We start from the raw sequence: 26,541 nt of genomic DNA, 5'->3' as shown, positions 1-26,541 counted from the left end.
AAGGTCAGGTGGGGTCACCACAGGAGGCTTGGTACAGGGTTTTGCCCCAGGACTCTCCATAACCTGGTGCGTGCACTGTCAGTGAGGTGCCCCGCCACTCATGCAACTCAACCCCACATAGCACACTCACAATGGCAGCAGAGTCACTAGCCAAAGGGGCACACTGTATTATCCCAGCCACATGATACAGAAGAGCTGGGGAAATAGGATTTGCAGAGCAGATATCAGGCAACAACAACTGCTGCAAAACAACACTCTTCAGAAAGACTTCTCCACCAGCTCGGTTTGCTTCCAAGCAATCTGCTTTAATGGGTTGCATTTATGATTTTCAATTAGAACAAGCCCAGTTTTCAAAGTGCAATTCTTAACTACTTGGGAGATGATGTTCTACAAAATGAGTTTATTATCACAGCAGCCGCGCATGGGACAAAGCCAAAGTCCCCCGTAGTCCACATGCCTCGTTCAATCAAAAAAGAAAGCTGCCCCATTTGCCTGCTGTTTCCAGCCAGTCCAGTTGCTGGTTGATGGGCGGCAGCCAGCAAAGCTTCTCCTGGGTTAAATAATCTCCCATTGTCACAGCAGCCATTACAAATGCAAGGAACCGTTCGCCTGTCGATCTGTTTCTGTGACAACCTTCCGGCACAAAGAAACAACTGTTGCTGCCATCCGTGTGGATTTGGAGATATTTCCAGGCATGCAACATCCCTGGACGCCGGGCCAATTTAGATGGTCAGTGCTTTGTTCCTGATATCCTTCCCTCAATGAGCTTGAAGCAGCCTGCATGAACTTCCTAAACAGGACTGGATTAGGCCTTAGAGTTCCTTTGGAACCTGTCTCATCATCACCATCAAAAACATTTAAGCCATGTTCAAGACCCACTGATAGACTGCCCAGATCAGTGTTTCTCAAACTGTACGTTGGGACCCACTAAGTGGGTCACAAGCCAATTGCAGGTGGGCCACGTAGCACATAGCTCAGCTACCAATGAAAAGACAGTTCTGAAAATACCGGGTACAGAGCTGCTGGGCAGGGCAGGCTGTTTTGCCCTGAATAGGTGGGAAGATGGGATGCTAGAAAGGGGGGAAGGCTGTGTGGGTGGAGAAGGACACAAGCCTGCATTCTGCTTTGACTTCCGAGCTGGAATGTTTGAATTCTGAGCTCTGCAAAATAACAGTACAAGCGCGCTGTGTAATGAAACCTTTTACTAACTGCAGCTTAGGTTTGAAGCCGAAACTGATGATGTCACTTCCAGCCATTACAACACTTTCAGGTTAGAACCGCTGGCCCAGATGAATCTAGTGACATCTCCAGGTCCTGACCAAGAAGAAAATGGCCCCTGTAGCAGCCCCTCAATGCTGCCCCTCCACCCCCCCAAGATGACAATGATGTCAGCAGCTGTTGCCTTAGCCTGCCCAACTCCTCCTCTACGAGGAACAATGATGAGAAGATGACAACGGGGTGACAGTAGCTCCAATCTTACATTCCCAAAATATTGGGGAGGGGTAGTTTCAACCCCTTTTCCCTCCCTTTGTCTCAGCAGCCCTGTGTGTATAGCGACACCATCACAGACACCACCACTTGCAGAGGGTGACCCAAGTTGGCAAGAAACCCCTGAAAAACTTCAGGGTTGCCAAGTCTCCAGGGATCAGTGTTCAGATTCCAAGTGGTGACAACAGAAATCAATCCCAGAGGATTTTCAGGGGGCCTCCAGGAATCTCCAACATCATATGAATGTTGGAAAACAAAATCTCCATTTAGAAAACTTCATTTAGAGATGGTGACCTTACTTCACCTTCAGAGTTTTAGAAGGTTAGTGCCAATTACTGGCCATTGGGGATTTGGAAGCAAAGGCCTACATTGGTTGCCACCAGAGCCTCCGAGAGGAATTTCATCAGGGGGTACGAAGTTTCTCTTGGACCCTTTTGCAAAGAGGGAGGGACGAAACAGAGCTGGGGAGGGTGGTGACGGGCAAGCAGAACAGCGGCAGGGAGGGGTAAAACAGGGTAGGGGGAGCATAAAGGCAGCTGGAAAAGTCTTTGCAGCCCAGGTCTACCAACCCATGTGGCATCAGTAGTGTCCCCAGCAACCCGTGTAGGCAACAAGTCTGAGTAGATAGGAAAATATAAGATCCCAGGAAATTTCTGGGCCCTTCCTTTGGTTCCTGGGCCCCCCTTTGCACCCTAGGCCCGGGTACAGATTACCCTCTTTACCCCCCCCTCTCCTGGGCCCTGGATGCCACCACAGGCACTGAAGATTTAATAGCATGGGCTGTCAGCCTCAACCCCAACCTACAACACCATCCCTGGTTGGGGTTCTTGCAAATGAGCCTCCTTTTCCTTCCTGCCCTACAGCCCCATCCTTTGGCTTACCATCAGCCCAATGAAGACTTGGAAGAAGTCCAATGCTCATCCTTGGATGGCCTCTTATTACTTTTTTGCTTGGCCCAAGTGAACTCATCACCCTACCCTGAACAAGTCTCAGGAAAGAAACAAAGGTCCCTGGTAAATAGGGATGGCTGGCAACTCAACTCCAATAGGGATGGCTGTACAACTCAAACACAGTGGAAACCAGTGAGAGAAAGAATTCATTGTAACCACGTCACAGTGAATAGAGCCTTGGTCAAATGTTCACTTGACGTGGCAAAAGCCATCGTATTTGGACAGTCCATTCCGGCTGGCTGCGTTTACCGCAAGAAATCCTGCCACACAGCTCTGCAACGTCACCTGCATCTTAATCGGCAACACCCCTGGTTGTTCCAAGCCTGTTCCCTCCTTCCACTGCCGCTTCAATAATAGCTATGCTTCATTCACCACCCTCCAGCCTGAAACAGCTTGCTCTTATTCCGCTCCTGAACTCTGAACACAGTCCTGGCCAACCAAAATCAAGACAAAAAGCAGCCCCCAACCTTCAGTCATCCCCAGAGTATGGAACTGACAGGCTTGAAAGAGGAAGCCTGAGCTCCCCCCCCCCCAGCTCTCCCTGCCATCACTGACCTCTCTGGCTTTTGAGCTTTCATCTCATCACTCTTCATCTTGAATTCCCCAAGACTCCCTTCAGGAGTGAGAATGACCTCCAATTCCAAGGGGACTCTGGGCTTTTGAAGGCAAAAGCAAAGCTTCTGATGCATTGCTTCATTTCACATGCGGCCTCACATCCCCTTTGGCGAAACACGACGTGACAGGGGCGGTGAAAGGTGGAAGTCAAAGAAGGGTTGGAAAGAGGGAAATGCACACACACATCCCCCACCAGTCCAGGACTCATCTAGTAGACCGAAGTGGTCGGTTTATGTGGCTGAGGGTGTCCTCTGCCTCCTTTGACTGCCTGGATTCAGAAAGGAAGGGGGGGAACAGTGCAGAAGAGGGAGGAAGTGTCTAATGTTCTCCACTCTTCCCTTTTCCTCTCCGTTTCCCCTCTTTCTTTTCAAACTCAGAGAGTAGCAGGAGCGGCAGCCGGCAAGCCATTGAGGAAAGGGGAGCAGGATTTGGTGCTCCACCACAGAAGGTCTTGGACCAGCCCTGGACCAGGTTCTCCTTGCCTCTCACTTCAGCAGGATCCACACGTGTCCACACACAATCACATTTTCCTGGGAACGCAAATGTCTTGGCCCCCTTTCTTCTCCAGTGTTGGCTCAGAAAAGCCTCAGCACCCCTCAATTTGTGACCATCAATGTCCTAGCTAGAGAGGCACCTACATCTCATTCATTCGGTTGAAAGAGACCAAAGGCCACCACCGGGGGGGTCACTTAGGAGCTGAAAGCATGGGCAGCTGCCCCTTGCAAAGGGCCCAATGTCAAAATCACCCTGGATTTGCTCCTACTTTTCCTCCTCCCTCTGGCCCAGAGAAGTGAGCAGCAATGGCAGTGAGAAAGAGGAGCTGTGCCCTTGGCAAGCCAGCAGGTGGCAGGAATGGTGGCAAATACCAGCAGCTGAAGGCAACAGCAGTGAGGCAGTTGTGGGCCCACTGAAGGAGGGTGGCCAACATTAGAACAGGTGTCTGTTCTTTTAGTTAAATAGATAGCAAAAAAAACACCTTATGGTCTTCCAGTCGGTTAGTCCTAGTCGCTACAAGATATGAAGTGGCAGGTTGCGCACTGCCTCGTGCCTTAGCGCTCATGCAGATGCCTTTATACACTTGCCCACTAGCACATCCCACTCCACACGCTGCATTTTAACTTCTAATGAGCTGTATTTTAAGAAATTATTACTCTAGCCATTTATGTGAAATTATTAGGTGGTATTCTAAACAGGGTTCTCGGTGCTGCACCATGTGAAAGAATGCCAAGAAGAAATGTCACTACAGTCAGACAGTGGCAATTTATGCACAACACCTTGTGCTACATGTTGCACAAGCACAACGCCAAGTCAGGATTCCACTCCGATTTCAGTGCACCAAAACCACGTGACAGAACTTCTGCATGCGCAAGCCTCTTTAAGTCAGCAGAAAGAGAACTTGGGATACAATCCATTATTATTCCTAATATTTATACACTGCTTTTCAACAGTACTTATAGTGTCCCGGCTCTCTGTTTCTATGCTAAGTTGTCAATGATTCTGTACCAAGATTCTGAACTTGGCTCTCTGTTTCTGTGCTAAGAGGCCATTGACTCTGAGCACAGGCCTTTCCCTATACCAAATAGCACTTGACTGCTCTGATGGTGGTTGGCAACCTTCAGTCTCGAAAGACTATGGTATAAGCCTACAGCACCCAGTATTCCCAGGCGGTCTCCCATCCAAGTACTAACCAGGCCTGACCCTGCTTAGCTTCAGAGATCAGACGAGATCGGGCATGTGCAGGGTAACAGACTGCTCTGCAAACATGTAAAACGGATTGCATCAGGGCCCAAGGCTTGGATGGAAGGTGGAACCCTCGTCTCCTTCAGAGCCCCCACCCTTGTCCAGTTTTGCTCCATTTGCACTCGCTATGGGCTTCCCCCAGGAAATCACACACCACAGTAATGCAGAACAGCAGGGTGTAAGGTATCTTCTTATTTTATGCATCAGCCCAATAACAGAGTGGAAAAGTTCTCTCCTACCATTGGTCTTTGCATACTGCCCCCATGCCCTTTTCTGGCCTATACAGCACTCTGTCCCAGCACTGTCCCTGCCTTCCTGCACATGCCCTACGCAAGCGGTCCTGCCTTTACCCAAACACAACAGCAATGCTTCACATGTGCAACCTCTGTAGCCCACACACAACACAACAACTGCCTCTTCTCCCCACTGCGCACCCTTATCCTTCTCCAGAGGCACACACACACAAAAGGGAAAAAATCCTCAAGCAGGGATCACTGCTTCCTTCTCAATGCTCCAACAGCTCTCCTCCCAAAACAGCTCCCCGGTTCCCACGCATGCATACCATGCCACAACCCTGCAAATAATTGCACCTCCTGTCTGCCTGCACATTAAACCTCCTTCTCCGCCAAAATCCCACCTGCGCTCAATCCTCTGCCCTCATAAAGAAAACTCCCATTGCCCCCCATAAGCCCACCCCAAAAACAATCTTCTTTGTCTTGCACAAATGCACATGCAACACCTCCCCCATCCCTTTCAGTTGCAACCCCTGTCACCCTCCTTTACATAAAAGGCACATTGGCCACCTGTGTACACATCGCTTCTGACTACAGCCTATTACACACACAAAAGCAGAGATATGCTTCCAAAGAGGCATTGAATCTATGCATGCACACGTAGAGAATCTCCACATGCCATGTTCTCCTTCATTGCCTGACACACACAAACCACCCATCGTTTATACCTAAGCACCAATGCATTCCCTCTTGCCTCTCGCAAGTGGCAGAAAGGCCCCATCCCCCGGCAGAAGAGTCATTGCCAATGTCAAAGCGCATGAAACGCCAAAACATGCCATCGGCCTGTAGCAGACAATAGGAAAAGCTAGCTTAGTGCCTTTGGAGAGAATGGAGTTCACCCCCCCACCCCACCCCAAATGTCCACAGATACATACCCGAGCGTGGCAGGAAATCTGCTCTCAGCTCAACATCCCATGCAGTGGGTCCAGGTGATGGAAAGGGGGGGAGAAACACAAATCCGTTAGGTTCAGAGAATCAGCCAGCCACTGCCCGCCTGTCCAGGAACAGCACAATTCCCAGCTTCTGGGCTGCCTCCCCTCTCTGCAGAGAGCTTGAGCGAGCCGTGGGCTCAGCCTCCCTCATCAATATGCATTAGCTCCAAGACACCAACACCAGCATAGAAGCTTCTGATCCAGATGCCAGGCCCCTTGGAAGCCAGAGAGGGGCTGACTGGAGCCAAGACTCCCTTTAGAGGGGGAAAACCCACTCGCTATGACCAGGAGGAAGAAGCTAATTGGGGACAGAAGCCTCCTTTCCCACTCCGAGGTCACTGCAGTTCACACAGCCCTGATGGTGCCCTGGCCCCCATAATCAGATTTTTTTGCCTCCCCCCTTCCAATGGAGTAATCTCAATACAAAGGAAGACTCTAAGCAGCATCAGACCCAAAGCGTCTGTTTCCGATGAGGTTATTCCAAGAATTAGGAATACGTCATCCACACTGTCAGGGAGGCAATGTTGTTGTCACACAATCTTTTCATCAGTCTCCAAAGGATATATAAATAGGAAATATGGGTGGGGGGTGCACCAGGTAGCACGGAGTACACCTACTTTTGGTACGATTGGCCACACTGGTGCCGCACATCTGCTATGGTACACAACGGCAAAGGCCCCTTACCGGCAAAGGCCCCTTACCATGTCGTGCTGCGTGATTTTCAGAAACCAGGAAGTGCAGGACTTCCTGTTCTATTTAAAGGGACTGCGCAAACTAAAGACCTTCATTTAGGTGGTCCTGTTAAATGACTTAGGGCCCAATCCTATTCAACTTTCCAGTGCCAATGCAGCTGCAATGCAGCTCTAAGATAAGGGAACAAACATTTCCTTACTTTGAGGTTGTCTCCATAGCTGCCCCCCCACAGGATGCAGCACACACCCCATTGGCATGACTGCATCAGAGCTAGAAAGTTGAATAAGATTGGGCCCTTGGAGTCCTGTACTTCCTGGTTTGGGAAAACCATGAGAAAATGGTATTGAAAGGATACTAAAGCAGGTGATCTATGTTCCACTCCCTTTTAGCATGCAAGAAGCACATCAGTGCAGCTTGTGCCTACACTTGGCTGGAGGGACGCAATGGCAGACTCAGGTAAAGTGGATTCCAAAGTCGCCATCTCCTCACTATCCCCCCCCCCCACATCCGCCACCGATGCAAGCCACATCATCCCACTTCATGGCTGAACCAGCCCTGGACATGTCCTGCAAAACCTTCCCAAGACAAAACACAGGCAGATGGATTCAAGCTGTTTGAGATTATGGGGTTCTCTTTGTTTTTAATCAAAGTTCATTTTATATATTTTGGGCTCCAGTTAGTTGCACAACTGATGCTGAAAAACATGGCAGGCACATTTGGAAAAAAAAAATCCTTTCAATAATAGACAACACCAAGACTACACTCTCAGAAAAGTATGGCAGGTCAGGACTCCAGTTTCTCCTCCCGGAATATTCCATACATTCTGCGTAAATGTCTGTTTTCTGAAACGGTATGGCCAATATCTGATCCTGGGAAGACACCTAGTACAGGTCATGGAACCACAGAGGTTCTATTCCAGAACCCCCAGCGGATAAAAAAATCAGTGGATACCAGATCACTGGAAAAATGGCTTTAAAAACCCACTTCCAGGTTTATTGCTCCTCTGTTGTCGCCCCAGAATGCATTCGTATAGATGCTATACTGCATTCAGCCTCTAAATGGGGTGAATAATGGAATCTAGTGAAATGAAATTATGATTATTTAACAGTGCAAAGGTAGGAAATTTAATTTTGGTGCTTTTTTCCCCTCATTACAAGGCATTTAAAGATGGACCTTGGTATCAGTGGTGAGTCAAATCAGTGGATATTGAGGTCCCACCTGTATTTCCACTCTGTGTGTGCATGAGAAGTGTGACCAGTGCGTTTATTTTTGTTGCTGTTTTATAAATAGCACACAGTGTGGGAATAGCTGGACAAAAATGTTGTTGCTGTTGGCTCCTTTGCACTTCTTGTTTAAATTATCTGTCCATATGGGACAGGGATCCACACTGCCATTTTCCTATTTGAGCCCCTTGATGAACTAATATGATGGGAAAAGTGCTACATAAATATTCTAGATCCAGCATATCTCAAACTGTGGGTCAGGACCCAGTTTCTGGTGGGTCCTGCAGATCCTCCAGTGAAAACACAGGTGATGGAAAGATCAAATAAATACCACATATACTTGTGTGATAAATTTACGCCTTAAAATTTGCCCTGAAAACACGGATTGACTTATACATGGGTCAATACAGTGAAACAAAGTTTCTGAGAGCAGCTGCCTGGTGAAGGTGGTAATGAGCTGAGAAGCAGGATGCAGGGGAGGTGGGAGGGGAAAGTAGCAATTTTACTTACTAGCAATTTTGCTCAGGCAGCAACAGAAAGTAAACCAAAGGTAGCAATTTGAGCTTCTTCTCCAAACAGAAGGCAAAATGAAGGCACTTATGGGAATTGTAGTCTGTTTGATGAGGACTGCTGCAATGGAAGTGTAGCATTGTACTGCTCACAAAGCCTACAACTCCCATGAGCACCTTCATCTCCCCTCCTGTTTTATTTTTATTTTGGGTTTTTTGCTGCCATCTCAGAACAATTTCTGCTAAGTCATTTTTAAAGAATTGCACACACCCCTAAGTTTTTAACCCTACCAACTTATCCAACGTTCATAGAAAATTCCATGATTTTTGACTCAAAGGCTGCCCTCGACTTACCTTTGAGATGACTTATACTCCGTGTACAGTGATTGCCTCAAGTCCTGAGGCTATTTATAAATCAAAGCTACTCACTGCCCTGCAAACAGCTGAGCTCTTGCAGTTTGCAAGAGGGCTGCTAATTGCCCTGCAAACAGCTGAGCTCCTGCAGTTTATAAGCTTGTGTCAAAATAGGAAGCTAAGTGTTTGAGCTTTTTTCTTTCCCAAATTCGTCAGTGACAGGTCATGGGGGCAGGTGAAGGCTGGATCATATAACCAAGCCCTTCAAGCCTTGAGCCTATTCATTAGGACTGCCTCATTACAAGAAATGGATCAATTTATTTTAAAAAAAACACAACAGAATAAAAATTTTATTTCTCTCTAAATCACCTTTTCTTTTAAATCTTGTAACGCTAGATGGGTCCCCAGAGAGGGTCATTCTTAAAAGTGCATCCTGGTTCTAAAACATTTGAGAACCATTGTTCTAACCGACGATAAATGATCTGAACTACCCTTCTAGTCCATTCAGCTCAATGCTATGCTAAGGAGCATTGCGAGAGAGCATAAGGGCACACAAGAACCCTTTGCAGTGGTAGGAAGAGAGCACCAAAAAGATTAAGAGGAACATTTTGAACACAGTTGCCAACTGCTCTCCAGGCGCGCATGTGAGACAGTATTAAGAGAAGCAATGAATGGTTGAAAGCACAGAAGAAAACAGAAAGAACACACAAAAGAAACAAGAATGCCACACAGGGCAGGCAGAAAATGTTCATCTACTAAAGGTCAGGGGAGAGACTGAGAGCACAGAGCTCACTCTGTTTCAGGGTTCCTTTTGGCAAAATGGGAACAAACCAAACAGCAGGAAGGATACTGAGTGATTATTAGTAATATCTCAATGCGCATGAATGTGACCCTGAGATGATTGAGCCCAGGGGCGTCAAAGGCCTGTGGGCTGGAGGCGGCCCATGGAAGCTCTTCCTGCAGCCCATGTGATAGTTGGGCTCTCCCACCACCACCATCAGTTGCTCTTAGCTGCTGAGTTGTGCTGAGATGTCATGGCTAAGAGGGTGGTCTGCATGATAATTGGCCTCTCCCATATCTTGAATATATGATCAAAATCTGCATATTTTGACATTTGCAACTAATGAATTCCTAAGCAAGAAAAGTGTTTTCACCTGCTTAAGGATGTCACTTCCTGTTTAATGACATCATTTCCGTCCCTCAGCAGGCATCATGAATGCTATTTGGCCCAATGTAGGGAATTAATCTCACACCCCTGTCTAGCGTATAACATGGTGACTATTAGTTAAAAGTGGCTCTCTACCCTGTGGAACTCCTAGCCACAAGGATCTTTCATGGCTTTTCACCATGGCATTTTCTTTGTTTCAGCAGGCCTGGCCCTTAAAAAAAAGCTTTTTCTTTTTTAAAGATGTTTGCATATTTATTCCGTCTCTGCTAGTTTTGGAGTCAAGATTGAGCAAAGGAAGACACACACTGCTGGGTTGAAGGCTGTAAATAAGTTTAATGGAAAAGCCCGTTGACAGCAGGGCTAGCACTTTACATACAGCTAATACACCGGACAGCACATCCCAGCGAGGTTATCTCAGGGTGGAATTCAGTCACTAGGAACCACACAGGAGCTGCTTACGAAGCTGATCACATGGGAGCAGAAACTGCCCAGACTGGCCCAACACTAAGGCCAACTGAGAAAACTGCCTCAGGAAGCAGACTGCAGGGGGTGCCGATTACCTACCTGCACTGCTGATCCACCCCCTGAATCAGGAGAGGAAGAACGGAATGAAGCAGAAGTGCAGGTGAGAGGAGAGTGGCAGGATCTCTCCTCTCTTGCTCAATTCCCCTCTTGCTTTTCGAACTCTGGTACTGGGAGGAGTGCTGGAGGCAATGGTGACCTTTGGCACATCAAGGTGCCACACAAGGGGAAGGGGCAGCATCTGGCATGCCAGTCTCGACACTTGGTGGCCAAAGCAACCACATGACCAGGGTGATGACCCAACACCACAGTTCACATGGCAGGACTGGTATTACCGCCACTCCAATCCCCACAGCTACTCAAAGATCAAGTAAAGGGTGTGGCTACATGAAGTTTCCTGTGTGCCTGGAGGCCATAACCTCTCTCCCCCTGCCGCTCCAGCCACCACATGGAAAGCTTTAAATCTACTGCTGTTTTACTATTTGGTTGTCAGTTACCGCCCTCAACGGCACACAAGTCGGGTAGTCATGATTGCGGTTACAAATCTAGTGGCTCCTACTGATTATCTCATTTTTTAAAAAAAACAAACAAAAACCCAAAGATGACCCTGTTAAGGACGATACGTCACCAGGCACACATCAGCCAAGAATCGACGCCTCCCAATTGATGGAAGTTTCAACGGCTTTGCGTCTTGCTCAATAAAACCTTAACGCTAGAAAATTCAGGCCCATAACCAGCAGCTCTAAGTGCTAGCGCAGGTTTCTTGGCCCAACAGGGGATGTCTTAATTCTCAGAAATTTGGAGAATGTTTTTCCCTGCCCCCCCCTCCCCCAGTGCGCAAGGATTCCAAAATTTAGTGTACACTCCGGCTGCAAAACAAGGTTCACTTCGCAGCTGAGCTCTACACTAGCTGGGTGGTCAAATGGATCCCACCCAGAGTGCTTCACTGCAAAATGAAGCCATTTGCTCTCGATCTCCGTCTCCAACCTCAGGGCTCCCGCAGATCCCACTGAGCAGCTCCGACACTCTGCAAAGCCCTGCGTTCTACTTGAATGGCATTTCAAGGAACCCCAGTCCTTCAGGCACCTGCTCCTGCAGGCCACGAGGCCGCTACAACACCATACCAAGTGGTTTTGCTGGTTTATCATGTACAAGGACCTTCCCGTCCTTCTGGATGCCCATCAGCTCTCTTGCTCCGTCTTGGCCGCCAGGTCACAGACTCCAGTAAAGTTTAACTCCATGCTGTTAACAGGGATGGAGTTAAGGCTGGGCCCGAGGACCTCCGAGGAGATAGCCTGGGTCTGAAAGCCGTTGTCTCCTGCAACTGAAGCCGCTTTCCCGTTCATGTGTGTCTCCAAATGTCTCAGCAGCTGCTTTGGGTTCCTTTTGGCAAACGCCTCCAGTTCTGCAGAGAAAGAAGCCTGACATCTTGTATCAACACACTCCAAAAAAAGCCATCACACTTGGGCTACAACACGGACAGTCAGATGCACTGACATCTGGCTTGCTGAAAATCACACTCTGCTCATTGCCTAAACTTTATTTTGTGCATTTTTGTCAAGCGTTTCCTTGTTCAACCAAGTCCGTCATTACAAGGGAAAAAATCTAATGATTCATCTTTTGAAGATGCTGTGGATGCAAACCAGCCCTACTGTCCACTTTCATCCTTGCTTCTCCTATGAGTTCAAATAGATCATACTAACATAGGTACAGAGAGGGAGCAGCAAGCGAGGAGATGGGGCCATAGCTCAGTGGATAAACACCTGTTTTCCCCATCTAATCCTGGAATCTCCAAGCAATGCTAGAAAAGACCCCCCTGCCTGAAGCCTTGCTGGTCAACATAGACAAGAGTCATCTAGATGGACCAGTGAGGCAGCTTCATGTATTTATCAGAAGTATCCACAGCTCAGTGGCAAGATGCCTGCTTTGCATGCAGAAGGTCCCCGATTCAATCCCAGGCACTTCAAGGTAGGGCTGGGAAAGATCCTCTGCCTGTAGACTTACAGCCAGTCAGGGTTGGCAATACCAACATAGACGACCCAATGGTCTGACTCAGTACAAGGCAGATTCACATAGGTTCATGTGAGAGGAAGACCTTAGCAAGTGCCAGGAATCGGTACACAAAGAAATATCTGAGTAGATCACGGGAAGCTGCCTTCTACTGAGGCCAGACCTGGGCCTTTCTCCAGGCAAAGAATACATTCCGCCTCTGAGCTATGACCCCAATCATGATCACACCCACTTTGCTTTCCCTCCTACCGACAGCACCAAACCGGCCTACCTTTTAGAACAAAACCAGAGTCGGAAATGGTCTTCTGTTGGGTCTTCCATATGCTGAAGAGGCGTAAAAATACAGCCACGTACAAATCATTCAGCACCGCAATGACTTGCTGCCTCCGATTACACTCTCTGCACAAGACAAGCACAGGTTAGTTTACTCGAAGGACTGCCTTCCCTAACACGGGGCCTCATCGATGTGCAAAGAAGGAAGGCAAAAGAGATCAAGAGGAACCATGCCTGAGAGTTCACCATGCCATTATTCTAAGAAACATCTCCTGCAGGCCTGTACAGTCACTGATTAAAATGTGCTGTACAAACTGCATTGACTAGGACTAAGCAAGCTGTAAGTTCTCCAGCAAGAGTCTCTTGCAGTGATATACAGCAAAAAGAGCGTGTGTGTGTTTTTAAGCCATTTCTGCCCAACATTGCATATATGTAACAAGGATCAAATGCGTACACCTTTGGACTGGACAGAAATGAGTTAACATGGGAAATTCAGGCATACAAAATGGGCCAATCTTCCCAAAAACTTTATTAGTTACAGAGATTTACCAGGAAGGGAAAGGCAGAGATATCAAGCTTCATCAAATCTCTAGAACTTGTTTTTATTTATAAAGCGACTGGGAAAGGGAGGGGTCTACTCCCCTCCGCTACTGGAGACCCTTTCAGTTCCCACTGAAAGGAGGACAGAAGCACAAAGGGCAAGGTTAAAATCCCCCCTCCCCCATGAAGTTCACTTGGTGTTCCTGGATATTCAACATCTCAGCCTAACCAACCCTGTTGCAAGGATCAAATGAGCCAGCTAGAACCTCATACACTGAACCGAGTTCCTCGGAGGAAGAACAGGATACAAATGTCACTGAGAAACCAACTTCCTCTTTTTTTCTTGCTATCTAATTCTTCAATCTGCACCGGGCTCCTCATTCCTGCCCACAAGAAGCCTCGATTTTGTTTGCTTGCTCGATGCTTACTCCAAGAGGTGGAGACATCAAACCCAACTGTCCCCAACAGCTGAGCATCAGTTTCAACGCCCAAGTAGCTGACCCAGGAAGATGATAACGAAGTGCAGAGAAGGAGATGAAAGAGAGAAGGGGAAAGAGGAAGCCAGTCAAGCCAGGATAGCTTGAGGGAGGTTCCCTGCAGCTCTGAAGCTGTTGGCAGGGAGAGAATATTCTGTCATTGGCCTGCCAATGTTCCATAACCCAGGGCAAATCAACAAGAGGGACAACTTTTCTGTTGCAGAATAACTTTAAATTGGGGGATGAGGGTCATCTTTTTTTCAAGCAGCACATAGCCACAGGTACAAACAAGTCTTGCTTGAGCATAAACCCTTTCATCACACATGGTTTGACTGCAAGAGATGGAGAGTCAGGGGCCACTTTGAGGTGCCACTCCCCCCCAGAAGTGATGACACAAGAGAGTTTGTCCACACCCACCCACAATGAACTCACCTTGAAAGGCGTTCTTCTCTCAGGACCTGGATTACAATACGGGTGATATTGACAGACATCACACAAAAGGGGAAATTCTGCAAGAGAATCAGAACTACATCAGAAAAGGGAGATTGTCTGATTCACCCATTAATTTGATCCAAAATTCATTTTAATTTAAACCACAAGTCAAAACCCTATATGCGAGAATGGATCCAAGTCCACCAAATTCAGACACCAAGATTTAAAGAACTCTTTTGGAGTTTAGACACTGAACCTTCTCAGTGGAGATCAAACAAGAGTGGTCAAACCATAGCTCACAAGCTCTGTGTGGCTCTTCAACAGATAATACGGAAATATGTTGGCTGACCTCCTTTTTGCATCACAATTAACATAAAAGGTAAATAAAAAGTTTCATGCTTTATTTTTACTGGGTATAAACCAAGAGTCCACTGGGTTAAAATGTGTGTTTAATTTTCATGATGAGTAAAGATATTGACGTATTTAAATGCTTCTTAAATATTGCAGCTCTCAAGCATCTGGAGTTTATCATATTTGGCTCTTACAGTGAGCAAGTTTAGCCACCCCTGGGGTTGAAGATCTGTTTTTCTTTTATTTTTATATTCCAGCTGGACTTTGAGTAAGAGTGGTCCATTTGATGTGGTTTCACTGCACTTTCACTACCTATTTTAAATTACAACAGGATAGAAAGTGAGTAACAAAAAAGAGTAATGGGATACATTTATTTAAGATGACTGGGGACATTTTTGTCTATCATGAGTGGTCCTTTCTCTATTTAGAAACTGGAAAGAGACTAGAATGGGGTTTTAGGAAGAACATTCTCATTCAACAATGGTTCCATTCCTTCCCCATTCACTGATCCCCTACTCCTATGCTCTGGGTTCTGATCAATTTCACTTTTCTAATCATTCGACCCAAGGCTGATCAAGAAACTGCAGGCAAGCCCCTGATTAACCAGAGAGGTGAAAAGTCATTTTGAAAGACATTTGCAAGCAATAGGTCATACTATCCAGAAACAGGAGTACACCTGACTTCCTTTAAGGAAAAAGAAAAAAAAAAAGGCCCACATTTAAGTTTCTTTAAGAGCGGGAAAGGAAACACAATGATTTTAAGTATTACATAGAAATTTTCCCTATCATGGCAAAAAGCAGTTGGTGGGAGAGGCATTGTGGAAGAAAATATTACCCCCCCCCCCACTTCACAGATCAGATCTGGAGTTCCACACTCTGCAGCTGCCCAAATTTTAAAAAGATCGAGACGCATTCACACACCTCCAGTACATGTCTAGTCTGACTCTAGCGTGGGATTAGGATCTCAGGGTTCTCTTTTCTGTTGGTTGGCAACAACAAGCAAAAACCAATCCCAAGCCAATGTAGGGAAAAAAAGGGGAAGCTAACCTGTACTTCATGATGGGAGAGCTTGAAAATCTCTCGTGCTATAGGCAATATTCGAGAATCCATTACAAAATATAAGGTTTGCATTAACCCCAGCAATCCAGTGCCACGGAGGTCTGTGCCAGGATCCATTCCTTCAGGAAGAAAAAAAAACACACACACAGCAACCCTTAAGCAAAGCTAATAAGTGCTCAGGTCGTATTTGTGAATTACTGCAGAGAAAACACTACATTAGAGGACTGATAATTGTCCAGTTGAACCCAAAAGCAACATACTAAATGCTAAAGGAATACATCCTGATGAAAGTTTAAATGCTACTTCTCACAAGAGCACAATATAATACTTCATCTCATTACATAATCACATTCTACTGCCTTCCAAGAAACTGGTGCACAGAATTGCCAAGTGGAATTTTCTAGCTTGCACCTTGTTCACCAGGTTCACACAAAGAAACTCTCCCTCCCACCCAAGTCAAAGGGTTCAGTAATAAACCATAAGGAGCCCCTCACCAATTCTGCCTATTGAGAAACAGTGGACATTTGTGAAAGCTGGCCTGTAAAAACCAACCAGTTACCACTAATATGGATATTCAGGGTTTATAAGCTTAGGGTTACTCTTGCTAGATGCTTCAGTAAAGCGCTCTTTGGAGTGTAAGAAGATGTGTGTGGATCAATTTACGCTTCTGCTACAATTTGCAGAAGAGGAAGGTTTGTCTCTCACTGCAAGGGCAAAAAGTGAGAGCCAGTTGCAAGCAATTCAGAAATCTTCCCAGAGGGAAGATGTATGCTTGCTTTTCCCACGTCGCAACAGAAACCCAAAAATCAGGAATCAAGAATCACTCCAGCCTTCACCCCAAACTTGGTGCTAATGGTGCTAATCTGGTTTCTCACAGTTCACAAATGCTAGATGGGGGTTCAGACTCCAGGCCAGGACATTACAAGGCCAACTGAAGTGGTCAACTCAGGGGCCTCCACCGTTCTTCCCACTCCCTGGATTGGAAAAGAGGGAAATGGCGTGCAAGAGGAAGTGAGAAGAATAAGAAAATGAGGGGTTAAAGCATCTCTGACACCCTTGTCCATCATTTTCACCTGCTCCACTTCAGCACCGTTCATCTCTTTTCCAATCAAAGGAGGAGGAGAAGCAAAGGTTGGCAAATCAACCTGGTAAGAGGGAGGATGCAGCACTTGGCATGCCACCTCAAGTGCCAGGGGATCTTGGGCTGACCCAGCCCAGGCAGCATTAAGCCTCTGCCCAATCCCATGCCTGACTAGAAGAGAATGGGCTGTGAATAAGCTGTACTGCCAACATGGCTGGCTCTGAGATTATCCAGGAAGAGAATAAAAAGGTATACGTCATTCCTACTTTCCCCAATTTATTTTAAGCAGTGTAAACACAAAGGCCAATGAATGAATGAATGAATGAAGAGTACATAGCTTCACTACCAGGAAAGCACTCAAAGGAGCCAAGTCTTTCTCTACCACTTCCTACCTTGAAATCCCAGGTCTTCCCAATGGGCTCCATAGCGGGCACAGTCAAATCGGGAGCCCGTTAATTTCTTGTAGATCGTTTGCAGGATTCTCATGTGCACCTTTTCGTTGTTATCCAAGCCACCTGTGCAGGGACATGGAGTTACCTTCATAAGCCACATGAAAATGGCAACATGGGTCATTGGTAGAGCATGCACTGGGAATGGGGAGGGCCCCAATTCAATCCGCCACATCAAGATTATCAGGCAATGGAGAGAAAAAGATCCCAGCCCTTGCCAAGATGCTGCCAGTCAGAATAGCAACTCTTCAGTAGACAGTATCAGGCGTGACGGACTAAGAGTACAATCCTATGCATGTCTACTCAGAAGTAAGCCCCAGTGAGCTCAATGGGATTTACTCCCATGTAAGCATGTATAACGTTCCAATATAAAGGAAGCTCCCTTGCTGAACACAGAGGCAAAATAAAGCTTTTAAGCAGGAGCTGGATGGCTGCATCTCGGGGATGCTGTAGTAGCCGCTGCCTGCACTGAAAGGGGGTTGTACTAGATGCCCTCCAAGGCCCCTTCCGACTATTAATATTGCAGGATTCAAAGCAGGCTGTCATCAAAAGACCAACTGATAATGCAGGCACCTGGGAGATGCTTGCCTCCATCACAAGAAGTGACACTCACACTGGGCAATTGCCAGGGCTAAGTCCCTCTCACTTTGCAGCTGTTGGTGGAGGCGGGGAGGACCGAAAAAGAAGTGGGTGATGGCAGCCAGTCCTCTTCTTCGTACTGTTGGCTGAATCTTTTTCTGGAACAAGGAAATAAAAAACATAAGGACAAAAGGAGCAGAGGGGTCGAAAAGGGCTCCCTAGCCGCACTACTGCAGACACAGCAATGCAGCCCAAACCACTGTGGTAACAAGGCAACATGATGCACTCATATGCACTGGCTAATATTATAATGCCGTTGTACAAATCGATGGTAAGGCCACACCTGGAGTATTGTGTCCAGTTCTGGTCGCCGCATCTCAAAAAAGACATAGTGGAAATGGAAAAGGTGCAAAAGAGAGCGACTAAGATGATTACGGGGCTGGGGCACCTTCCTTATGAGGAAAGGCTACGGCGTTTGGGCCTCTTCAGCCTAGAAAAGAGACGCCTGAGGGGGGACATGATTGAGACATACAAAAATATGCAGGGGATGGACAGAGTGGATAGGGAGATGCTCTTTACACTCTCACATAACACCAGAACCAGGGGACATCCACTAAAATTGAGTGTTGGGAGACTTAGAACAGACAAGAGAAAATATTTCTTTACTCAGTGTGTGGTTGGTCTGTGGAACTCCTTACCACAGGATGTGGTGACGGCATCTGGCCTGGATGCCTTTAAAAGGGGATTGGACAAGTTTCTGGAGGAAAAATCCATTACAGGATACAAGCCATGATGTGTATGCGCAACCTCCTGATTTTAGAAATGGGCTATGTCAGAAGGCCAGATGCGAGGGAGGGCACCAGGATGCAGGTCTCTTGTTGTCTTGTGTGCTCCCTGGGGCATTTGGTGGGCCGCTGGGAGATACAGGAAGCTGGACTAGATGGGCCTATGGCCTGATCCAGTGGGGCTGTTCTTATGTTCTTATGCACAGGAGAGGGAAGGACTATGAACTCGAGGGAAGGAGAGGGGAAGGAGTCAAAGGGGAAGGAGCCCAACTTTTAAATGCTTCTGCAAGTTGTGACACTGTGGATCTAGGACAGTTTTCCACAAATAAATACAAAGCTGCGGACAGCATGATCCAGAGTAGACTCATTGCAGCCATACCAACGTACATGACATCAGGGTTGCTTATATGTGACTATGATTTTTCATCTGTAATCAACCAATGTGCAGTCACCCAACAGCACAGTTCCTGAAGGGCTTGAATTTGGCTCTAAAGCATGCTAGGCTGGTTTCATTTGGGTTAATTGGGGGGGGGGGGAAATCATCTTAAAAAGGGCAAATTTGCCATCTACATCATTGAACAGACAGCAATTCCAAGGAATTCTATAAAACTGGTGGTAGCGATAACACAACTTCTTTTGCTTTATGAAAAGCAAGGAACATGAGAAAGCCCAATTTCGACCATCCACTCACATCCAGGGTCACTTTCTATTTCCTTTCCCCATCAGGGTCTTCACATGGTGTGCACATCATAAGAACATAAGAAGAGCCCCGCTGGATCAGGCCATAGGCCCATCTAGTCCAGCTTCCTGGATCTCACAGTGGTCCACCAAATGCCTCAGGGAGCACACAAGACAACAAGATACCTGCATCTGTTGTCACTCCCTTGCACCTAGCATTCTGAGGTAGCTTAGTTCTAAAACCAGGAGGTTGCACACACACATCACAGCTTCTGTGATGGACTTTTCTTCTAGAAATTGGTCCAACCCAGTTTAAATGCATCTAGGCCAGATGCCATCACCAAATCCTATAGCAAGGAGTTCCACAGACTAATTACATGCTGGGTAAAGATATATTTTCTTTTGTCTGTTCTAACTCTCCTGACACTGAGTGGATGTCCCCTGGTTAAAAAAAGAAAAACCAAGGGCAGCCAAAATCCAGAGAGTTCAACCTGAGATCTTGCCACCTGGGAGAAAACCAACCTGAATGGTACATATACAAAACCCTGCACGGAAACAGAAAATTGTAAGCTGAGATGGGTTGGCTTCTAGCCCCTAAAGACAGGCCAAATGCCAATGGAACCAGGAAAAAAACTGCACTTAGCAGGATCTGAAACCTCTCCACTTATTGGTCACTTAAGGCCCAGAATTCAAGTCCTGTATATTCTTTAGTGAGGCTCCACAAATGTGGAAATATAAGTGGCTTTCCTTCTCCCTTGGCCTGAAGCACTTGGCATTCATTTCCATTTGCACCAAGGCAAGACAGACGGCAAGAAATAGTAGGAGCTGCTTCAGCTACTCAGAAGGGGCTCCTGCTCTTCTTACCCACGTGCCGCCCCCCCAAGAATGGCAGTGGAAACAAGTTTGGGGGGATGGTGCACTGCTCACCAAATGGCAGGGACCCTTAAGCGAATTTGTAGATATCTGTTATTTAGCCAATGGGCACCCTCAGATTATTATGATGATGGGCTGGGGGGGGGGGAGGCAAGAGAGACACAGATGGGGACTGGTTAACTAATGCAATTTAAGTGACCAGCTCCAGCAATTCTGGCTCTCTTGGTCCATCTGAAAGAGAAGGAAGACTATTCACCTAGGAAGCCCTTTGTGGTCCAAACACATCCTGACAACGCAGCATTTTGACTGCCTAAAATCTTTAAGCGATTTAAGGGATGACTGCTACATCGATCCCAGTTGGCACTTACGTACCCTGCAGTTGGAAAGATCTGCTGTCTGGAAAAACTGCAGTGCTTCATTGAAAGAGATCAAGGGTATGGGCCCAAGAGGTTTTTCCACAATTTCTGTAATCGCAAAAATAAAAACAGAGCAAGAGAGGGTATTATATTATTTTGATAATTCCCTTTCATTGCACCTTTCCATCCACTGGAGGTACAAGTCAGTTCACCGCCATTAGAGTTTTATATACAAGTCAGTTTACCACCATTAGAGTGTGCGTGTGTGTGTGTGTGTGTGTGTGTGTGTGTAAATATATAAAAGTACTGCATTGGTATAGGTCGTGCTACTTAATTTATTTCTAAATTATATGGAGTCAGAGATGAGGAATGGAGAGCAAGAAATTATTCCAGAGAGTGAAGAACCCTCTAAAAAAATCTCTCCAAGCTGGGTGAACAGACCCCTCTTTTTAGAGGTCAGAACATCCTTGTGATGTAGGTCAGGTTGAGAGACAACATCTGATCCAGTAAGGTTCATGGCTAAGTGGGGATTCGAGCTCAGGTCTTCCTGGCCCAAGTCTAACCCTCTAACCACTACACCACACTGGCTCTCCAAACAAATTATTCGGTAGTATGGGTAACTTGTGCGTGAAAGCGCTTTAACGCCAGATTTGCTATACCGTAACACATTCGAACTACTGCTCTGATATTATTGCCATTATGTGATCTGTTTTCTTCAGTGGCGCCGGCCCAGCACTCCTGCCTGCCATACACATCCATCTACTGTGATGTGCAAGGGGTCTAGATGGTGTTAAGGAAAGGTCACTGCAGTTGTTCCCACACCATACCTCCTGGATGGATGTTCTCCACAGTCTCCCACTCTTCCCGGGCTCGTAGCACCGCTTCACTGATATCTGGGAGATGAGAAGAGAGGAATGAGAAGACACAACAGCGCCCTGGAAGACTTTAGTAACACACCGAAAACTGCAGAAGACTCCTGAAAGCACAGGTGGCAGGACTGGCTTGGTCACCAAAGGTGAACAGAGGTCATGCCAGGGAGAATAACAGCAGCAGGGCTTTCTCTTCTCTAATTTTCCATACTCTGCATTTTCATGGACAGCAGAAATTTCAACAGCACTCAAGATGCCAATAACGATCTTGCCAGTTCAGTACTTCCAGCCAACAATTTTTTTTCTTGAATGTACCAGGAAATGACTCCATGTTATATCACAGGCACTGGCCTGCAGCTGGAGCAGGTAGATTAACCGCTAGGCAGTGGGGGTGGGGGTGGGGCAGGGAGTTGTTCAGGTCTTGGAGGAGGGGATGTCAGCCACAGCTACCACCACGTTCTACCCCCTCTAGATCTGAAAGCCTGACACAGGGCAGCTCAAATTTGCACCAGCAATAACACTGGTACAGATCCAAGTAGCCCCATAGAGGCTGCTGGGGCTTTACTTGGGGTAAGGGACCCTCCAGCAGCCTCTATTCCCACTCTGGATGCAGCTGGGCTGCACTGTCTCTGCTGGATTGCAGTATGGGACTTCCGTTAGGATTGGGCTGTTAGTCACCTACATCATCTGAAAAACTGCAAAGGGACTGGAGCCTTACCTGCTTCTCTGCATCCATTGGCGGTAGCCGACAGGGACTGAAGGAGCCCATTCTGCTTCAGGGCAGAAATCTAAAAAAAGGACAAGTCATCAAGACGCAAAATGGCACTTAAACCCATGGCAATCTTTCTGCAGAGAGTTTAATGCTAATGTATTTAAGCACCTTTGAACTGAGATACAAATTATTTGGCAATATTGGTGCCCACAAGCTTTAATTTACAGGCTGCTTTAGAGGCGAAGACATCCTCAAGGCAGATTTTCATGAAGGCAACTAAGTGATCATAGAGGCAGCTACAAGCGCAAGCCGTGGGCAGGAGGTGTCTATTTTGGTATGGGAAACTGCTACCCACTGCATCAGATCATTGGTGCAGGAAGGCCAGGATTGCCAACCAAGACTGGCAGTGGCTCTCCATGGTTTCAGGGCAGCAATGCCCATCTGCCCTATCCAGAGATGCCAGGGACTGAACCTGGGACCTTCTGAAACACTGGGGTACTCACGTGTGCTGATTTGAAGGCTGCAAAGGAAATATTTTGCTCTTCATGCTGGCAGTTGTCGGTGCTGCATCGGTTCATACCCTAATGGCAACAATGAAATCAGAGTCACCGGGGAAGGCATTGTCACCTACACATCCCAAAGGCACTCATGTTGCTATGAAGTTAACAGAGAACATGGCTTAATACCCACAGAGAGAGAGAGAGAGAGAGAGAGAGAGAGAGAGAGAGAGAGAGAGACCTTTGTTTCTTTTCTAGCAGAGGGCTGGCAATCTGTCTAAAACAACACACAACCTCTTAAAGACAAACCTTTTGTAGCCTCTTAAAGACAAATCTTTCGATTTCAGCATAAACTTTTTGCCCTCAAGGGAAGTCAAAGCGGCTTACCATGGCAAACAAGCCAAATATCCAAAAAACAACAAACATCAACAGCAGCACACAATATACATACACATAAACACACACACTGCAGGCCACAAAATAAACTGGCCAGCCTTGTAGGTGCTTACAAGATTCTGTGCTGTTTGGGCTTCAAAGAGGCTAACACCTGGAAACACAACACTTCAAGTTGAGTATAAACCGATTGACAGGGCTGTCAATCACTCTCTGAACACTGCAGAGAGCAGGACTGTCCAATCATTTGTCTCTTGCAAGGATCACCTTCCCCAGGTACCACTACTTCATCAGTCGCCGTTCAGCACCTTCCACACCTCCTTGCCCAGTCTGTGCCTCGTTGGAAGGACTGGGCTTCTGCAACCCTGCCCCAAATATCTCCACTTCTGTAGGGTCAGGCCAAAGAGGGGAGCAGACCGTGGTTAGCAGGTCCATAGCACCAAGGACCACCTGCCATACTATGAAATACCAACAGGGGGCGCTCATACTGCTGGCAGAAAAGCACTTGCACAAACAGATCCACTTCTTGAAAGACCATGACGATCACTTCTGAACATTGGGACAGAGACAGGATGAGGGACTTATGCATGTGTATATACAAGACAGCACTCAACAAATGTCAGTAGTTCAGTGCTGCCTTCCCACACTGCAGATATGAGAGCCCAGATTCAGGTTTACAGCACCCAGTCAGTTCATAGCTGCTGTTGCAAGATTTGAACTCGTAAGAACAGCCCCGCTGGATCAGGCCAAAAGCCCATCTAGACCAGCTTCCTGTATCTCACAGTGGCCCACCAGATGCCTCAGGGAGCACACAAGACAACAAGAGACCTGCATCTTGTTGCCAATCCCTTGCACCTGGCATTCTGAGACAGCCTACTTCTAAAACCAGGAGGTTGCATATACCTATCCAGGCTTGTGACCTGTGATGGACTTCTCTTCCATCTATCTGTCCAATCCCCTCTGAAAGGCATCTAGGCCAGGCATCATCACCACATCCTGTGGCAAGGAGTTCCACAGTCAAATGGCACACTAGGTCAAGAAATACGTATTTTCTTTCGCTTGTTCTAACTCTCCCGACGCTCAATTTTAGTGGCTGCCCCCTGGTTCTTCTCAGCTTACAGTGCATGGGAGATCTTGCACCAAAATGCACATGACAGGGCTGCCAGTTTGGCAGACTGGCCTTACTGGTGCACACTATCATCCTGTGAATGCAGTTTAAAACAAAGGGCTGCATTCATTCATAAGAACTGCCCAGCCGAACACACAGATGTCCATCTAAGCTCACCACCCTCTTTCCATCAATTGCCAGCCAGTTGCCCCTCGCAGCTCACATTCGAGAGCTTGCATGAGAATCTAATATATATCCCAATCTGAAGCTGCCAACTTTTTTTTGCTGCCAGGATCCTCTGAACTTTGAACAGCCACCAAATAGGCAGGAATCAGTCGGGTTCAGTTGGTGGATCCAAAGGTCTTTAAATCCAAGGCTTGCAGCGGTTTGCTGGTTCTCTTGCCCATTCCCACCCTTGACCCTGGAAGGAGATGTGCTGCACACACAGCAAGCAGGAGAAAGGGGAGAGCAGCCACATGCTCTGGTGGGAGAAGTGGCTGGGGCAGTGGGGAATTTAAAGAGGCAGGCACACTTTCCAGGCTGTGTCTTGGCAACTCTCCATGAAGCCATGACTTAAAATTATGCTTCCTCCTCCTCCTGCTGCTGCAGTCTGCCTGTTATGCAACTGTGAAGCAGGCACCTTTTGCAAGGGGTTCATGCTCCCCTCCAGAACCCCCACTGCAGCAGAGCGAAGGTGGGCTTTGTCTCCTGTTGAAGGTGGGGGTTCCCAGAGGAAACAGGACACTCTGGACTCAGATGGGCCCCAGGCCTTATCCAGCAGTGCTCTTCTTCATGAATAAACTATGCACAGATGCTCACTGTGGCAGGAGCCTTGCAGGGGGGAAAAGTTGGCCACCTCCAGGCCAAGCTGATCCGGGCAATGGGGGCCCCAGTTGCAATCCCCACTTCCTGGCTGCCACAAGCACCCCCCACTAGGCCCCCCCTTGCTATAAAGGAGCCCCACTCTTGCTTTGCTTCCCCCCCCCCCGTTACACAGCTTCTCCCCCAGTATGGAACTGGCAGTTGCATGCATGCATGCATGCACACACGCCTGGAAGTGGCAATTGCATGCATGCATGCACGCCCCCTGCTGCCCCTTAGGCAATACACGTGTATAATGCACATTCACACGTTACGCCCCCCTTCTACCCCCACTGCCCTTCCCCTCCTCTTCCTCCCCCTTCCAGGTAACGCACCCAAGGAGGCGTCATCGCCGACAAGCCGGACCCAGCCACGGAAATTGGGCCCCCTCCGGTTTTTTTTAGCCCCCCTCCAATCTCTGTTCTGTTGCTCAAGCGCCCCCCTTTGCACACTGCAACACCCACACACAAATGAGCGCGTGCGCAGTCCGGGGCACGCTGGGAGTTGTAGTTCTGGTCGCCTGCAGAAGGTGCCACTTGGTGCCCAGGGACCAGCGCGCGCGCCTGCAGGGGTTGGAGTCGAGGCTGCTGCGCTGCAGCTCCTGTTCCGTGCAATGGGTTGCAAAGGCAGGGCAGGCAGCCCCAGCTCCAAGCAGGTTTACTCAGGAGCAGGTCCCACTGAGAGCTGCACTGACTTAGCCCCTGGTTAGCAGATAGAGGAATAAATGCACCAGCAGGGAAGAGTGGTGCATTTATTCCTGGTGGTGCACCGTGCAGGCTGGACTGACCCAGGGTGACCAGATGTCATCCCCGCCAAAGAGGACCAGGCACCCCAAAATGTAGGACAGCCAAGAAAGAATGTAAGACATGACAAAATAAAAGCTAAAAACATTTCTGTATGGAGTTCATGTGGTTAATTTAACCACTATATTACTTCTTATTAAATTTAGAACTATATTACATATAATTTATTAATTACAAGAAGGCTATGCGCTGCCTGCAAGGGCCCGCTCACTGGGAAAAGGATAACATTTAAGTTATTTCCCAGGACAGGGGGTTAAAAAAGAGGACATATTCTGGAAAAAGAGGGTGACTGGTCACCCTGGACTGACCTCCCCATCAATACAGTGCCAGAATCTTTTGGCTCAGCAAGGCAGGGCTCTTACGAAATTCATTCATTCATTGATTTGATTTGATTTGCAACCCATCTTTCTGGAATGAAATCAGAGGGTTTGCCTCTGCATTGCAAAAGCAACACCCCGACCCTGTAGCACAGGGGCCTGGCTACAGAGGATCGTGAGCCCAATCCTAAGTGTGGCTACTCAGAAGTAAGTCCCATTATAAGTCAATGGGGTTTACCCCCAGGTAAATGTGGATAGGATTGCAGCATGCGCTAGCAAAGCAACACTTCCTTTCTATCTGGTGTTTACTGACTGCACCGGTGCAAGGTGTAACGTGTGCTGGGAAAGCAGTCTGGAGGAAGAATCATACCTGATATTGGGCTATGAATCCTCCCCCCCCCCCGCTAGGCCGAGGAAAGAGTGTAGGCATTTAGGGTCCAATCCTATCCAACTTTCCAGCAGTGATGCATCCGTACCTGCAGGGCATGCGCCTCATTCTGCAGTGGGAGAGCACCAACAGAGGACTTATCAAGGTAAGGATACGTTCCTTTAC

General features: G+C 47.5%; 2 protein-coding genes and 1 pseudogene across 5 annotated transcripts in view; all 3 read right to left on the bottom strand.

The window, feature by feature from the left end:
- Positions 1-6,124, bottom strand: part of FEZ1 (fasciculation and elongation protein zeta 1) — a 50,267-nt gene extending 44,143 nt beyond the window's left edge. For all 4 annotated transcript variants that reach the window (XM_066639536.1, XM_066639537.1, XM_066639538.1 and 1 more), the window contains exon 1: positions 5,962-6,124. The gene's annotated coding sequence lies outside the window, so the exon portion shown is untranslated. The remainder of the gene's footprint in view (positions 1-5,961) is intronic.
- On the bottom strand, positions 4,693-4,815 carry LOC136662898 (5S ribosomal RNA; annotated as a pseudogene).
- A 5,196-nt stretch (positions 6,125-11,320) lies between the features above and the next one.
- On the bottom strand, positions 11,321-25,304 carry ELMOD3 (ELMO domain containing 3). Its single transcript, XM_066639561.1, has 11 exons — positions 25,204-25,304; positions 22,513-22,590; positions 22,016-22,085; positions 21,256-21,321; positions 20,445-20,536; positions 17,771-17,894; positions 17,101-17,223; positions 15,616-15,746; positions 14,219-14,295; positions 12,769-12,896; positions 11,321-11,892 (listed from the first exon to the last, which is right to left on the bottom strand). The coding sequence occupies exons 1-11, from the start codon at positions 25,216-25,218 to the stop codon at positions 11,669-11,671; spliced, it is 1,128 nt and encodes a 375-aa protein (XP_066495658.1). The 5' UTR covers positions 25,219-25,304; the 3' UTR covers positions 11,321-11,668.
- Positions 25,305-26,541: the final 1,237 nt, after the last annotated feature.

The sequence above is a fragment of the Tiliqua scincoides genome, chromosome 11, assembly GCF_035046505.1.
Source record: "Tiliqua scincoides isolate rTilSci1 chromosome 11, rTilSci1.hap2, whole genome shotgun sequence".
Lineage (NCBI taxonomy): Eukaryota > Metazoa > Chordata > Lepidosauria > Squamata > Scincidae > Tiliqua > Tiliqua scincoides.
The sequence above is the reverse complement of the archived record's forward strand: the minus strand, read 5'-3'. Positions and strand labels throughout refer to the sequence as shown.

What these genes read in the sequence shown, in the direction of transcription:
- ELMOD3 (XM_066639561.1), bottom strand. An exon ending in CAATGGATGCAGAGAAGCAG is followed by an intron (nt 21,322 to 22,015) that starts GTAAGGCTCCAG and finishes CTCATCTCCCAG; the next exon opens with ATATCAGTGAAGCGGTGCTA. An exon ending in CTCTGGTTTTGTTCTAAAAG is followed by an intron (nt 11,893 to 12,768) that starts GTAGGCCGGTTT and finishes CTTTCTCTGCAG; the next exon opens with AACTGGAGGCGTTTGCCAAA.